We start from the raw sequence: 16,134 nt of genomic DNA on the forward strand, positions 1-16,134 counted from the left end.
CAGTGTGTTTGTGTGTATATGTAGTTTTCACCTCTTCCCTCAAAGAAATTAGACTGTAAATTTGAGTATGACAATTAATATGGCTGCAAAAGCTAACAGAAATTATTAATAATAAAAGGTATAGATTCATTTTTTAAACTGATGTCCCTTTAAGGTTGAGTAGCAACATTAGCTTGACCACATTGTACGTACCCTGTATGAAACTGCACATTTTGTAGATCCATAAAGTAATAAACAACTCTAACGGTGTAATATGTGGCTAAAGTAAAGGTGACCCACCTAGAGAGGAAAAATTGCACCTGCTCCCTTTTGTTCAGGATGTCTGAAAAAAACATTGTTTCCTCTCCCTCTTCAGAAGTTTTAACTATTATCTTGTCTGCAGGATTTTAGGATGGTTGAAGAACTACTGAATTTTGGTAACACAGGAATCAAGAGAGTGAAAGTTGACTAATCTAGGCCATAATATAGGTCATACAAAGCAGGCTGCAGTATCAGAGCCCTAGCCAGGAAGGGATTTTTAATTAGAATGTATAAAGTAATCTGAGTTTTGTTTGCTTCTTGAAACACCTATTTAATTAAAATAAATTTTGTTTTAGTTAATTTTGGAGAAAGGAAGCTTTTGCTTAAAGTAACATCACCCCAGCCTTAATCCTTCAATAAAACTGTGAAAACAAGGAACATCTGAGACTCAACAAAACCTTCAGCAAACTCAGGGGAAACCAGAACTGATTTTCCTAGAATTTTTAATGTGAAAAACAAGCATCATGAGACCCACAGAAATTACCAGGATTATTCACTGCAGGAGTAGGTCTTGACTTCCTCCCACGTCATTACCAGTAAAGTAGTATTTAACATAGGCAATATGAAGAGACCAACAAGAAGTCTTGTGGCACCTTATAGACTAACAGATATTTTGGAGCATAAGATTTTGGGGGCAAAGACCTGCTTCATCAGACCCCTAACCCCAACTCTAACCCTCACTCATGCATCTGATGAACCGTGTCTTTGCCACAAAAGCTTATGCTCCAAAATATCTGTTAGTCTATGAGGTGCCACAAGACTTGTTGTTCTCGAAGCTACAGACTAACATGGCTACCTCTCTGATACATAAGGAATATGTTCCCAATCCCTGTATATATTCCATCTTTACAGCATACTTGTGGGCAACATGATGTTTTCCATGATTGACAACTGCTAGGGACTTGTGTGTGGTTTCATACATGGGTGCTAGAACTAGTTGTGTGTAGTGCTGCATGCACCTCCCCCAGCACTTGAAGTATTTTCTGTTCTATATGAGGCTTCCTAATTGGCCCCCCCAAATCCCACTTTAAAAATTGTTTCAGCATCCTGGTTTCACCCCTTAGGAATTTTACAAAGGAAACCCTGAACAGGGGAAAAAAATTAATAGCTGCTCCATCTTTTTTGGACATACCACTAGTGTTCCCTCTATTTCCCGCTGCCCAATCTATGGGTGGAATAAATTTTCTTATTGGACCAAGGCATATGTGGATGTGCATCACCAACAGAAACTCATACTGCCTACAGTAGGCGGCTGTGGGCCCTGCTGCGCAGCACTTGCTATCTTCCACCCAAGCGCTCAGCTTACAGGGAACACTGCTTTCCACCCCCTACAGCAAAGAAAACAAGGAAGGAGCCCTCATCACTGGCTTCTGCCAGGAGTAGTAAGTGTTCTGCTGCCCCAGAGCTCTAGGCCACTGCAGCTCCAATCCACAGCAGCCCTGCGCAGCTGTCTCAGTGCTGCACCAAGTTCAGCCTCTGCGGGGGGGGGACTATAGCTACAGTCCCTCTCACCACCGCTTACTAAGCAAACTCAGTATCTGCATAGGTGGGGGGCTAGTGCTTTGCAGTAAGGCAATCAAAACACAGCAACAGAAGAACCTCTTGCCCCCTCTCTCTTAAGTTCTCTGACAGGATTTGCTTTTCCCACAGGCCCTTCGGATTTTGTTGCAAACGCGTGGGAACAGATGCTGGTTTCACACTTCCTGAGATTTTCACTCAAAGCCCGTGGGGAGCCCAGGCCAGATTGGCAGAGACACTGGCAGGGGAAAGATTAGTAACAGAGAGATAGCTGTGTTAGTCTATAGCCTAGCAAAACAAACCAGCGGCACTTTGAAGACTAACAAAATAATGTATTAGGCGATGAGCTTTCCTTGGGCAGATGCACTTCTTCAGATCCCCAGTATTTAGCAGAAAGACTGTGCAGCGTGTGTGAGTGAGCGAGAGAGAGACAGCGCGTCGCTCTGAACTACAGCCACCCCCCGGCAGCCGCATCCTGCTGTCTTTGCACCTCTCACCCCCAGGAGCGGTGGGGCTCGGGCGTTCCAAGCGCGCAGCAGGCAGCTCCGGGAACGCCCGGCAAGGGGAAGAAAAGGGCTGAAACGGCCACTCGCACCTGGGCAGTTTACCCCCCGGAGCGGAGGCACAGGGCAGCGTAGATGGAGGGAAGCAGGCGGCAAACTCGCCCCGCTGCTGCACGCCTAGCCCGGCTGGCCGGCGCGCGCTAGGCGAGGCGCTGAAGAAACGTTCCAAGGAGCGGAGCGGGGCGGGGCGGGACAGGGTGCGCCGTCTAGGTTACCAGGGTGGTTTATTGAGGGGAGGCGGAGTGCGCATGCTCCCCCGCCCTTGATGACGTGCTGCCTGATTAGCAGACAGGCAGGGATCAAAGCGGAGCCGAGCGGGGCGCACGCTCAGTGCAGCGTGGGGGAGCCGGGCAAAGGGCCGCCCCGTTGGTTATGTCCTCCTCCTCCTCCGGTGGCAGCAGCAGCAGCCGCTGAGTTGCCCGCACGGGGGGGACGCGGCGCCGGCAGGAGCAGCTGCGCACACATGGGTGCCCGGCTGGCCGCACGCCTCATCTAGCCGGGGCAGGCGACGGGAGCGGTGCGGCGCCCGCTACCCAGCGCGGCGGCGGCGGAGGCGCAGCCGCCGCTCCATGGAGGTGGCACGTGGGAGCGAGAGGAACTAGGCAGCCCGGCCGGCCGGCCAGCCAAGCAGGCGGCGCTAGCTCACCATGGACTGCAGCCTTATCCGCACGCTCGTCAACAGATATGTAAGTACCCCGGGCTGCGCCGCCCAGCAGCCATGCGCCCGCCTGAGACCGACCCCCCCCCCCGGCTCCTGGGGAGCGTAGCCCCTTTCTGGGGACGGGGGACCGCTTAGCCCCTTGCTTTGGCAGCAGCCGCTCCGCTCGCGGCCGGGCAGGGAACCCGAGCAACAGGTTGCAGTGCAAGCGGTGGCAGACGCGTCTGGCTGCACGGCCAGCTGCGCTCCCGGGCAAGCTCCTCTCCTACTCCCGGGACTTCCTAATGCCTCTGCTGAAGCGGGCCCGGCCGCTGCTTGCGTGCGGGACGGGAGAGTTTTGAGCTCTCCGGCCTCGCCCAGCAGGTGCCTCTCGTGAACGCGCAGACGGGGCCAAGTGGAAACACTTGTTCTGGCTCTAACCGGCGCTGCGGGGATACCGTGTTTTTGAAGTTAATGGGCTGATTAGTGAGGCTAAGTTGATGAGTAGTTGAATAACACCGTATTCAGCCGGAGAAAAGCAGAATTCATGCACTTTGATGGACTGTTGCCAACAGGAAGCAATTCACCCGGGGGGGGTCACCTGTTTATGAGCTCTCTCTTTAGAAGCCTGTGCACCTGAAACAAAATATTTGGTAGCCTGTAGTTCTTCAGACCAGTGAAATACAAACCCTCAATGTAGCACTCAAAGGCAGCATAGTTATTTTTGTCCAATTGATTACAATGAGCCAGAATAAATCCTTTCAGCGACTCTTTCTTCTGTTGAAGGCTGGCAGTAAAGTATTCAGTCATGAGTTTCATAGTCTCATGGTATGCAGGGAGGTCAGAAGAAGCCTTAGGGAACTTATCCTTACACATGACTAAAAGGAGGATGTGGTTTTAACAGTTGTTAGTGTTCCCAAAGTACGTATGCGAATTGTCCTGCACTCTTTTTCTAAAGCAAAAGTCAGTTTTCCCTTCATCCTAAAACTAAGACAATTTACTGTATACAGATGTGCTACCAGAGTGGATCAGAATTAGCAATTAACATCAAATGAGATTTAGAATTTTTTTCCAGGAATGAACTTACAAGTATTTCTCAGAAAACTAAGATGGTGATCACTGTTAAGTGCGAAGTAATTCAAGGTGGCAGAAATAATCCCAACTATATGTACAAAACGATGAAGTCTAAACAAGCAGTTACCACTCAGAAAAGATATCTTGATGGTGGTGTAGATATCTCTCCAAAAACACCCACTTAAAGTCCAGAGGCAGTCAAAAAGCTAATTATATGTTAGAAACCATTAGGAAAGGGATACATGTTGGCTGGGTTTACACAAGCCCCTTCCTTTCCAAAGGGGCATGTTAATGAGTGGGTTCAAAAGATGCTAATGGGGTGCTGCAATGACTATGCAGCGCCTCATTAGCATAATGACAGCCATGGCAATTTGAAAGTGCAGCTTTTCGAATCGCACGTGCCTGTGGAGACAGAACCTTCGGAAAGGGCATCTCTTCCCCCCCTCCCCTGCAGTTTTCGAAAGCCCTTCTTCCTATCTGGTGACAGGAAGAAGGGCTTTCGAAAACTGGAGGGTCCTTTCGGAAGGTTCCGTCTCCACGGGCAGTGCGCACTTCTAAAAGCCCCACTTTCGAATTGCTGCAGCTGCCATTATGCTAATGAGGTGCTGCATATTCATTGCATTGCCTCATTAGCATCTTTTGAACTCGCTCATTAACATTCCCCTTTCAAAAGGAAGGGGTTCGTGTAGACACACAGAATGAGATAGGAAAAAGTCACAAGCAATGGCGTACCTGTACTTGAATACTGCATGTGATTCTGGTCACCCTGTCTCAAAAAGATGTATTAGAATGGAGCAGGGGAGTGAAGTACGGAGAAGAGCAACACAAATGGTTAACAATGTGCAAAAGTTTCTAGATGAGGACAAATTAAAAAGTTGGGGGCTCCTTGTGTTAGAAAAAAAGACTAGTACAGGGGATATGCTAGAGATCTCTCATCCTATGAGTGCTGTTGAAAAAGTGAAGGGAGAAGTGTTAATTACCCTTCATATAACAGGAGAACTGGGATCACCCAATGAAATTCATAGGTAGTGGTCTAAAACATCAGACAGTACTCCCCCTTCCACCCTCCAGCAGTGAGCTCCACAATCTGTGTGTTGTGGGAAGATGTAGTGAAAGCCCAAATTATCACTGGGTTCCAAAAAGAATTAGATCTGTTTGCAGAAGGTAGCCCTTGTTAGACCTATTAACCACTGTGGTCAGGGATGCAGCCCCATGTTGCGGGTGTCTTAAAACTTCTGATCATGGAAGTTGGTACTGGATGACAGGAAATGGACCACTTGGTAACTGGTCCCTTCTCTTTATTCTGTTGGAAGCATCTGGTCCATGACACTAGGGCTAGATGTGCCGCTGCAGAAAGGGGTATATCAAGCTATAAAAGAAATCAATACTAAACCTGGCTTTCATTAACATCCTCACTGATGATCAGGCAGAGAGGCTGAACAACATGCTTACTAAATTATGATTGAAAACAGAAAGAATACAGAGAGGTTATCCTGCAGTTGAATCTAAATGCGAGTGAACGAAAATTAATACATGTGGGGGAAGAGGGAGGCCAAACAGTAAATACTTTATGGATGGATTAGTGCTAGGAGATCTTGTGTGTGATTTTTTTCATACAGCATGTTTTGAATTACTTTGTCCTAGTTCAGGGCAATGGATTTTCTCTCTCAGGTGAAACCATAGCTAAAGTAACCATTTTTTTTTCTGCGTTCCTGTATCTATCTGAAAGGAGAAATGGAAGGTGGGGGGTGGGAGAAGACCAAAGCCACGTCTACACATGCTGGCTACTTCGAAGTAGCCGTGCCAACTTCGAAATAGCGCCCGCCACGTCTACACGTGGTGAGCACTATTTCGAAGTTGAAATCGACATAAGGCGGCGAGACATCGAATTTGCTGTCCTCATGAGGAGATGGGAATTGTGCCCTACTTCGCTGTTGAACGTCGAAGTAGGGCACATGTAGCCGATCTGCGTCCTGCAACATCGAAATAGCGGGGTCCGCCATGGCGGCCATCAGCTGAGGGGTTGAGAGACGCTCTCTCCAGCCCCTGCGGGGCTCTATGGTCACCGTGTGCAGCAGCCCTTAGCCCAGGGCTTCTGGCTGCTGCTGCTGCAGCTGGGGATCCATGCTGTATGCACACGGTCTGCAACCAGTTGCTGGCTCTGTGGATCTTGTGCTGTTTAGTGCAAGTGTGTCTGGGAGGGGCCCTTTAAGGGAGTGGCTTGCTGTTGAGTCCACCCTGTGACCCTGTCTGCAGCTGTTCCTGGCACCCTTATTTCAATGTGGGCCGCTTTGGTGTGTAGACGCTCCCCTGCAGTGCCTACTTCGATGTAGTGCTGCCCAACGTCGACGGCACCAGCCCTGGAGGACATGTAGACGTTATTCATCGAAATAGCTTATTTCGATGTCGCTACATCGAAATAAGCTATTTTGATGTAGCATTCACGTGTAGATGTAGCTCAAATGTTGGAAAAGATTTCCTTGTGGAAAGATTTCAGCTAAGTGAGGGCGGGTGAGGTGGCAATGGAGGTACTGTATTCATCTTTAGAATGTAACCCTGAACAATGCAGAGTTGCTAAATATTATACACGTTGAAGTATCAGTCCTTCAGCTGGATCTGTATGGTGGGCAACTTAGCTGAGATGCGCTCTTATGTCCAAGCAGATCCCTAGTGGAGACACAGTGGATTCAGTTGGATGCAGTGATTTGTCAGTATGGATATAATTGCAGGATCTGGTCTAAGTGAAGGACAAATGTGGATGTCGCTCTGCTTTGAAAAATGATTTTTAATTTATAATGAACAGCCTTTCAGAGGAAGTGCTCCAAACAACATTGATACACCCAGGCTAAAGAAATATTCTAGAAACGTTTCTAAGTTGAGAGAGCATGTAAAAGTCATCATGCACTTGTGCGAGGATGGCTTATGCTACCTAAGTTTCTTTCTCATTTGAATCAAACAGGCTAAAAATTGAATGTACCAACTTCATATGTTGAATAATGGAATATTCCTATTTTCCTGTTCTCAGAACTTTCTACTTCTAGATGAAGTCATGGTATGTGGGATAATTGAAACAATCTTTATAATTCAGCAGATTTTTCTAGATTGGCTTTTGTGAAAGGTCCATCTTCATCAATTATGTTATTATGTAGTTTTACCTGCTCTAGGCAATCTTTATTTTCTTTGTATGCCGTGTTCACTGGTTACATTTGAATTTATGTTAAATGAAGAAAACTTGTGGAAGAAACTGCTGTGAGAACAATGAGTTCTGCCGCATTATAAAACTCAGCAAGTGCATACCTAACTAGTTACTTTTCCCAGAATAGTGGTTGAACTGTACTGTATAATCATGGCAGTAAACATACATTTGGATTGTTAAATGCCAGCTCTGATATTGATTTATGTGAATGATTAATAGATGGCTATGCCATAGCAGTGGATCTTTATTGATGTTATTGTATAGATGAGACCAGTGTTTGTGTGTCATATTTCTCCTCCATTCCAGAACTCTTTAAAAGGGTGCCAAGGGGTGGGGTAGAATGACACTGCTAGAAGAAAGCTGTAGAGAAAAGGTTAAGAACATAAGAATGGCCATGCTGGGTCAGACCAAAGGTCCATCCAGCCCAGTATCCCGTCTGCCGACAGTGGCCAATGCCAGGTGCCCCAGAGAAGGAGAACAGAAGACAATGATCAAGTGATTTATCTCTTGCCATCCATCTCCTGCCCTTGTACTGAAGGCTAGGGCACCATACTTTACCCCTGGCTAATAGCCATTTATGGACCTAACTTGCAAAAATTTATCGAGCTCTTTTTAAAACCGTAATAGAGTCCTGGCCTTCACAGCCTCCTCTGGCAAGGAGTTCCACAGGTTGACTGTGCGCTGTGTGAAGAAAAATTTCCTTTTATTAGTTTTGAACCTACTACCCATCAATTTCATTTGGTGGTTTTATGCTTGTCAAAAACAATGTCCATCTCTGACTTCATGTGGTAAGTTGGGATACTGATGCTAAATTCTTTGCTTTGAGTCTTCTCCTGAGTCATTTTGGCTATTTTGGTCTTGGTGGACTGTAGATTGATAAATGGTCTTTGAAGTATGGGTGCAAGCGTATGAATAGTATTTTCCTGGCCAGCTCCAGACTGAATGGTGCTGAATGATATGATCTTCTTCATCTCTACTGGCTAGTAGACACAAGCTACATGTTTAAATTAGTTGTAGCTTCTGTGAGGTGGTCTCCATCAATCCCTCATAACTTGAATTGTGTAGATTTGAGGTGATAAAGGAAGGAGTTAAAACATCAGGATTCTTTATTCAAAAGGAAGGGTTGGTCTCCTGGTTTCCCTAAGATGGGAGGGTGTACTCTGATACTACTGTTTGTACTGCGTGCACAAACAGAGTGAAGTCAGCCTAACTTCAAGGCTGTGTAACCCCTTAGAGATCTGATGCCTTTAGTCAGGATAAAGTCTGTTTTAAGTAGCATCTTAACTCCCTCCCCCCCCCCACTGTTTTGCCTGAATTTTTTTTGTCATTTGTTTGCTTATTTGATCTATGCATGAGGATTCTTAGTTGTGACTTGGGCTGCATTAGCAAACCAGACTTCAAGAAGTACAGTGAGCACTTCCAATTTCATTCTGTGTCTATACCATCTCCTGGAGTGGTGGGAGAACAGTCTGGAAGAGTAGAAGTGGTAAGAGTAACACAATAGTCAAGTCCAAATGCATTCTGCCTCCTTTCTGCAAATTGCTTGCCTCCTTTCACGCATACCTACAGCTCTGTATGGGACGGGGTAAGAGAATAACTTTATATGAGAGATTCCAATATGTGTACAGTTTGTAAATGCTGTGGGATCCTTCAAGAAAAATGGTGGAATAAGTCTACATTATTGTATTTGGTTTAAAATGGAATATTTCTGTGTGTGTTATGTTCACTGAAAGTAGTGTTGTAGTGGGTTTCAGTTTGTCAAACAAAGTACATGGATCTCCATGTACAAATATTTGTTTTTCTGTACTATAGAACAGAAGTTTCTAACTAAATATACAGATATTTTTTAATTTCCTGAAGATGTGAACAGTTCTATTCTTATAACAGAAAATCTAATTTCCTAATGAAAAGTTTTTTACTAAATTATGTGTATTTGTTAAATTTAAAAATAACATGATTTGTATCCAAAAGTTTTTGCGGTGGTCTGGCTTTTTTAGGAAGGAAAAAATTTGATTTTGGGCTGATTATTTTTTATTTTTTTAACAATAAAGTTAAAATAACTTCTGTGATTGGATTTCCAAACTCTACACTATGCCTGAAGGAGCCATGCCCAAAACTGAAGGTGCTTATAAGATATCTTTTACTCAAGGAAGCAGACTTATGCTCTCTGTAGTAAGGAATCTGCTGGTGTTCCTTCCAGAAGAGCCCTGTGAGAGAGGCTTGTGTTCTGCACCATTAACCATGTAAGGCTAAGGTCTTGATGCAAGTGAAAGGCCAAGACAGTCCCTGCCTAGGGCTAGGAATCGGGCATCATTAAACTTCTCCTGCCCCCTGAAAACTGAGGATAGGGGATCAGGTGCACTCAACACTATGAAAACCAGCCTTCCAGGTACTCTATCACAATATCCCTGATAATACTCCCTGATGATTTTTTTCCACTAGTTTTACAGTCACATTTTGTTTTAGAAAAATGGCTTTCCTCCATTGCCTTGTGAAAGATAAAAGCAAACTCTACAGGCGAAACGGAGAAACTCATCATGCACAAAATAAAACTGGAAGTTTATAGAGAATCTTTTTCTCTAATCTCAGGTTATTATAGCTATTAATAGCTATAGTAGATGTGACATCTAGTTGATGGAATCCCTTTAAATAGAGACTTGCTTTGGCTGCATCTGCATTTTATTTTATATGTATACAACTTCTTTATATTTTAGAACCCAGCTTTGAGTTTGAGATGGCTGCACATCTTCAAATGACATGAAAGTTGTATACCCTGTATATATACTATTAAGTCAACTTTTGTAACGTAATAGCTAGAGCTAACTGTAAACAGGTAGCTTGGACCTTAATCACTGTGTATAGTGTTTGTTAATAGGGTAACAAGTATCAGAGGGGTAACTGTGTTAGTCTGTATCCACAAAAACAATGAGCAGTCATGTGGCATTTTATAGACTAACAGATTTTTTGGAGCATAAATTTTTGTGGGCAAAGATGAAGAATACTTCTTTGAAGAATTACATCTGACAACATGGGTCTTGCCCATGAAATGGGATGCTCTAAAAAATCTGTTTTGTAATGTGCCCCAGGATTTGTGATTATAATTGCGTATATTGCCATTCCAATACTGACAATTCAGTTCAGTCTCAGGGCTTTTATTGGCAGGGGAGTGTTGATTTGATGTCTCTCCTCTCGTGCCCCCCCCCCCCCCCCCAGAAAAAAAAAAGGCATTATGATGAGTGGGTGCCTTGACAGATACAGCATAACTGTGTAAACAAAATCTTTTATGAATGGGTTAGAGGTGAATCCTATATTTGAAGGCAGGTCAATTTGAAGGTCAGCGCTTGAGAATACTCATGAATGACAAGTGCTGTCGCTGCTACCTGTAGGATCTGAACAATCTCAGTGAAAATGGCCAGTTTTGTTAACTTCCCAAGCTGCAGCAAAAGTACTGGAACCTGCCCATGTGCAGATTTGGGGATATAGTTTTGCATTTGCTAATATAGTACTTGAAAGAGTTTGTTTTTGTTTCCAGAGGCAATAAATGTAACCCTATCTGAAACACCTTTAATTTTGCACATACTGGTGGGTATGTTATGCACCTTCCTCTGAGTGTATTTTCCAAGACCTGGTAATGATGGCGGGGGCCGGGGGGAGGGAGTTTGACTTCATTCTTCTGTGGTGGTTTTTCACACTTTTCTTCTCACCCTCTTGCTCTTGTAACAATGCTGAACTGAGTGAAGGAAATAAAATGGTTACAAGTGATATGTAATAAAATACTTGTTTGATAGTCAGCACCACTATTTCACATTCCAGGTTTGACTTAAGTTAATAACCTTAAAAAACAAGTACATTTTGAATTTTTAGTGCTTTTCTTAGCCCTTTAACATTGACATACATGCCAGTGACTTCTGTTAAGCAACTAATCTTTCCTACGCAGCTTGGACATCTTAAGAAATTTCAGTGGGTTGACTAGGTAATTAATTAGACTAGCAAAAGACTTGTTCCATTTTCATTAGAAGAGGACACCTCAGTTTTTAATTCTTCAAAATGAGAAGTAGAAAAATCATATTCCAAGGGTATTTAATAAATTGTTCTCTGAACTTTCTCACCACATCTTCCCTTAAAAATAATCTTCCTTTCTCAAAAGAACTTATTTCAGTAAAATAAGCATTTGTTAGAAAAGGGGGTTGTGGGAGAATTATCCAAGGCTGTCCAGTGGGCTGTGGGCTGGCTGCAGAAGATTGCTCTTAGTACAGGGCAGACCTCCCTGGTCTGGGACCCTCAGGACCTGAGCCATCCTGAAGAAGGGAGTTTGTGGGATCAGGGGAGATCAAGCCGTTCTGGGCTGCCCTGCTCTAGCCATTGGGGGTCCATGCCCCCGATAGCTGCCTGCCCCTGTTCAGCAATGGCCCCCCCATCCCGGGGTAGCTGCTCTGCACCCACAGTTGCAGGCAGTTCCTGCCCAGGTCTGGTGGCGGGTCCACTTCCAGCCAGTGGGTTGCCTGCCACTGGATCTGCAGAGCCCCCAGCCACTGGCAACCTCTGTGGCTGGGACTCTCTTGTCCAAAGCTGTTGCTGGACCAGAGTGTCCCAGGCAAGAGAGGTTCAACCTGTAATGAATTCTCAAATTCTGTTTATGTTGATGCTTTGTACTGGGGGGATCTTGATTTGGAGTAATGTAAGTATTTCAAATGGGATAACTGGTTACCTGAAAAAATTAGTCATGTTAACAGTACCCTCACTTTCAGAGAGAAATCAAAAGTGCTGTGATGCTAAAACTGTCTAGAAAATGTTCTTCTAAAATAAGTTATGATGTGCAAGGCATTACGTATCGGCCGTAAAGCAAGTGTAGTTTGCTGACATAACTAGGAGTAAACTGCATCCCTTTTGCCAGGGATAACAACATGAATTAGTAATCTTAAAATTTCCAAAATTCCTGCTATGCTATGCTATGCTATGCTTGCTTTGTTAATGAGCTGAGAGCTGGTCCCCATTCTGTAAACTAAATACATAAGTCTTGACTTTGTAAAATGAATAGTTTAGATCTTTAGTTGAATCTGTGGAATAATCATGTTAACTGATTATTTATAAATGGGTGTTAGTGTGCCGACTGTGGAGTCGGACACAAGCTTGAGATGATTTGCATCTCTAGGCAATCTGGTAAATGTCGCTTGCAGCATACGTTTGTTCCGGCACTAAATGGTCGGTAAACAGCTTGTAGTCCATGGCGGCTGCCTGCTTGTATGTGTGGGATAGCTGACCCTGATCTTCAGATACTCCTCTCTGGGCTGACTGCTTTGATTCCTGGCGGGACCAGTTGGGGTAAAGAATCAGTTCATGGGGGGTGTGTGGAAAAAGCCGAGCAGTTCAGTTATGTTAATTAGAATAACTGTCACTACTGCTTCATTGCTTTTGCTTTTCCATCTGTTCTTATTTCAGAATGGGAGATCTTGTATGTTAAATCGATTCTTTGCTGGAAATAGAGATATTTTGTTTTCAGTATTGTATTTGATAAATTATAGGTTCCCTAGAAAGAAATCTCTATGAATCTATAGTCACGGAGAACATGCCACGGGGTTACATTAGTCCTCTTTAATTTTTTGAAAAGCTCCACAATTTAAATCTACTATATATTTGAATCTCTCTGTCCATTCACGCACTCTTTCTGGTGGTATGAGCCAAGAACCACCAATTTGGTATGCGACTGCCTCATAACTTAAAGCAAGATAAGGGTTTGGTTGTGCCAGGGCCATGGGATGTGCCTGGAATATGATTGTTTCTTGTAATGTGGAAAGGTGGGGGTCTGCTAGCAGGTACAGTTGTATTGTAGATTGACCACAGGTGGGTGGGTGCAGGGGTAGGAGAGTGGCTGACTGGGGACTTGGCTCTGGATGTTGCCAGCCACCATACATAAAAACCAAATTCTGAAAGGCAGAGAATCCTTTGAATGACCTAAAGGACAATTAACTCTGACATCCTTCACATTCAATTTGAAGACTTTGGGGAAGGGGAGGAAGAAAGCAGTATAACTTCCTGAAACATGAATTTTGCACACAGTGTTCTAGCTTTTACTTGATCTAGAATCAAATATTCATATAGCACACACTGGAAATGAATGTTCATGAAGCACATTTCTCTTCCTGCTATTTCAGAATTCTCCTTAAGATTAATATAGGCAGTGCTGCCAGTACTCAGTTGACTCTCCACTCCTCACCCACCAGCCCATCTCACAGCTGGGGCTGCTGAGGTGCTGGTCAGGTACACTGTAATTTGTCTTGTAATTACCTATATACATTCTGAGGTAGTAAATTTTGCACCTCAGCTTCTGCTCTTCCTTATCATCTGCCAGCTTCGCCTTGAGTACTATCCTTGAGTATAACAGATTTTTTTGGAGCCTAAGCATTCATGAGCAAAGACCCACTTTGTCAGATGTATGTAGTGAGTCTTTGCCCAGAACACTTACGCTCCAAAAATCTGTTTGTCTGTAAGGTGCCACGGACTTCTCATTGTTTTTGCAGATAGTCTAACCCCTCTGATTCTTGAGTATTTTGTCTGTGCATTTTCCTGCTCCCTGCAGCTCTAGTCCTTCATAATCTGACCCTTTTTGATATTGAAAGTGTGACAATTTACTATCCGATCAGCCTAGAGGCCTACCATTTCAATGTAATGTTAGTTTGGATGTATTGTTGGGGAGATGGAATACTCTTTCCTCTGTGTGAACATGAGAGGTTGCCCATCCCACTTATGCACTGTATTTTCAATTAAACATCCTCCACTCCAAGGGCCATTTACTTGTTAAGCAAGCCTAACAACTTCTGTTTTTTATGATGTGTCCTTAATTTGCCATAGCCTGCCTATAAGGATACAAGTGGTAAATATGAATTCTTCTCTTACTGATTAAATTTAACAGTTTGTCATGCAATGGACAACTGTTCTAACTTTCACTCTATTCTTGTTTTTGCTTTCCAGTTCTTTAAGTGCTTAGTATTCTAAGGCCTAAATCTGAAGCTTAGAGAACAATAGGCGTATGAAGAATTACATGGGTTCCATGATCGCTCATTTAATCACACAGAAATGTATGCGCCATCCACTCCCTTTTTTTTGAGGACTCTGTACACTTCAGTTACAATAAACTTGAACCCTCATTACAAGCTGGTTGCTCTTGGTTACAAAGTATTGCTTTTCTGCACTTATTAAATCACTGTAGCTTTAGACAACATATTTCTCCTGGAGATTCTGGATTGTGCTAATTTTTAAGTCAATGACAACTTTCTACAAGAATTTGATATTTTTAGCACTAGAAGTTCTTATTTTGACGACTTCCTGTTTGTAAGGCAAGAACTGTGTAAATCATCTTCTTGTTTTCCGATAGGTTTTTTTTTTTTTTTCTTCAGAAGAGGTAGTTTATAGCATTACCGGAGAACTACAAAACATCAGTGTCAAAAGTAAACATTTTTAAAAGGCTGTTTGGGAATGGAAAAAGGACAAGGCACTGAACAGGACATCTTAGACAAAAATACATACCCCTGTGATTTTTCTACTCTTTGCCTTTTGTCACGCTTTCCTCTTTTGTTTTCCTTGTTTTGGTTAGGTTGTAACTTGATCTTTCCCTTGATGTTTATAATACATTCAAATCAAAATATCTCATTGATTTAGGTTACTGCATTCTGAATGTAGTAACCTTGGGTAGCAAGTAAAAGTTACTATGTGCAAATGCTATAATTGGTGATTATTTAAAATAGCAAGATAGGTAGATAAATAGAGCTTGAATATACTTGGAAAATGGAGGGAGTTTTGAGACAAGCTGATTTTTTTTTTTTTTTTTTTTTTTTTTTTCCTCTCCTCTGGACACCTTCTCCCCTTGCTGTGTGCATGCGCGCGCGCACACACACACACACACACACACACACTTAAAAGATGAAATGGTGCTTTAGGAATGGCTGGGCAGATGTTATGGCACCTACTATGTAACTAGTTTTAAAATAACTATATTTAATGAACAAAATACCCTGCTATCATCTCATTTAAATCTTTTACTTAAATTGTATTTTTCCTGAGTATCATTGTCAAACTCAAGCTTGTTATATGGGCTAATGCGACATTTCCATGGGCATAATGGTCAAGAGATTTCTCAGCTGAAATTCAGCTTGAACTACAAGGCAGTACTCAGGAATGCTGTTAGTGCCTCAGCTATAATTGCTATGGCAACAATTGCAGGTATGGACGCAAACCAAGTCTCCCTTCTCTGTCAGAAAGACCCCAGTTTCTCATTTCAACTGCAGTGACTGTTAGAGCTGAAAGCCAAATCCCAGTGGAAGGTATTTACGTTGCATATTATCAGAAATGTGTGATAGTAAGGCTTATTGGCTCCAAAAATGCATTTTGAAATATTAAAATCAAATATGTGCTTTCCAGTAGATGGTGTAAAGAAGGATGGTCCAGTAGTTCACACTTGGGTCTCCCAGGTCCAGGCTCGGCTATTTGCTCTTCCACAGACTTCTTGTATGACTTTGAGCAAATAACTGTTTCTTTGTGGCTCTGATCCCCATCCACAAAATAGGGACAGTGACACTCCCCTCCCTTATAGAAAAGCCTATAGGCATTAATGCTTGTGACCTGTTAAAACAGCTGTTATTTCGAAAGTACTTTGCTAGGCACATGCTATTTCAAAATAAGTTTGAAATAGCAGGTTGGTGATTTCGAAATCGGTAAACCTCATTGCAGGAGGCGTAATGCCTGTTTTGAAATAGGCACTGTTAAGACATGGGATAGTGCTATTTTGAAAGAAGCCATAATAGTACTATGTGTCCAGAATGCTAATTAGAAATAACTGGGTACTATTTTGA

The 16,134-nt window shown here is 43.3% G+C and overlaps 1 protein-coding gene across 8 annotated transcripts in view; it reads left to right on the forward strand.

The window, feature by feature from the left end:
* The first annotated feature begins 2,732 nt into the window (after positions 1 to 2,732).
* The window catches only part of ATP11A (ATPase phospholipid transporting 11A), a 270,256-nt gene continuing 256,854 nt past the window's right edge, over positions 2,733 to 16,134 (forward strand). For all 8 annotated transcript variants that reach the window (XR_012645033.1, XR_012645038.1, XM_074990476.1 and 5 more), the window contains exon 1: positions 2,733 to 3,067. Coding sequence is in view for 6 of the 8 variants with exons in the window: in XM_074990476.1 (XP_074846577.1) it covers positions 3,029 to 3,067 (39 nt within the window). In the remaining 2 variants the exon portion in view is untranslated. The remainder of the gene's footprint in view (positions 3,068 to 16,134) is intronic.

Source organism: Carettochelys insculpta, chromosome 1, assembly GCF_033958435.1.
Source record: "Carettochelys insculpta isolate YL-2023 chromosome 1, ASM3395843v1, whole genome shotgun sequence".
Classification (NCBI taxonomy): Eukaryota; Metazoa; Chordata; order Testudines; family Carettochelyidae; genus Carettochelys; species Carettochelys insculpta.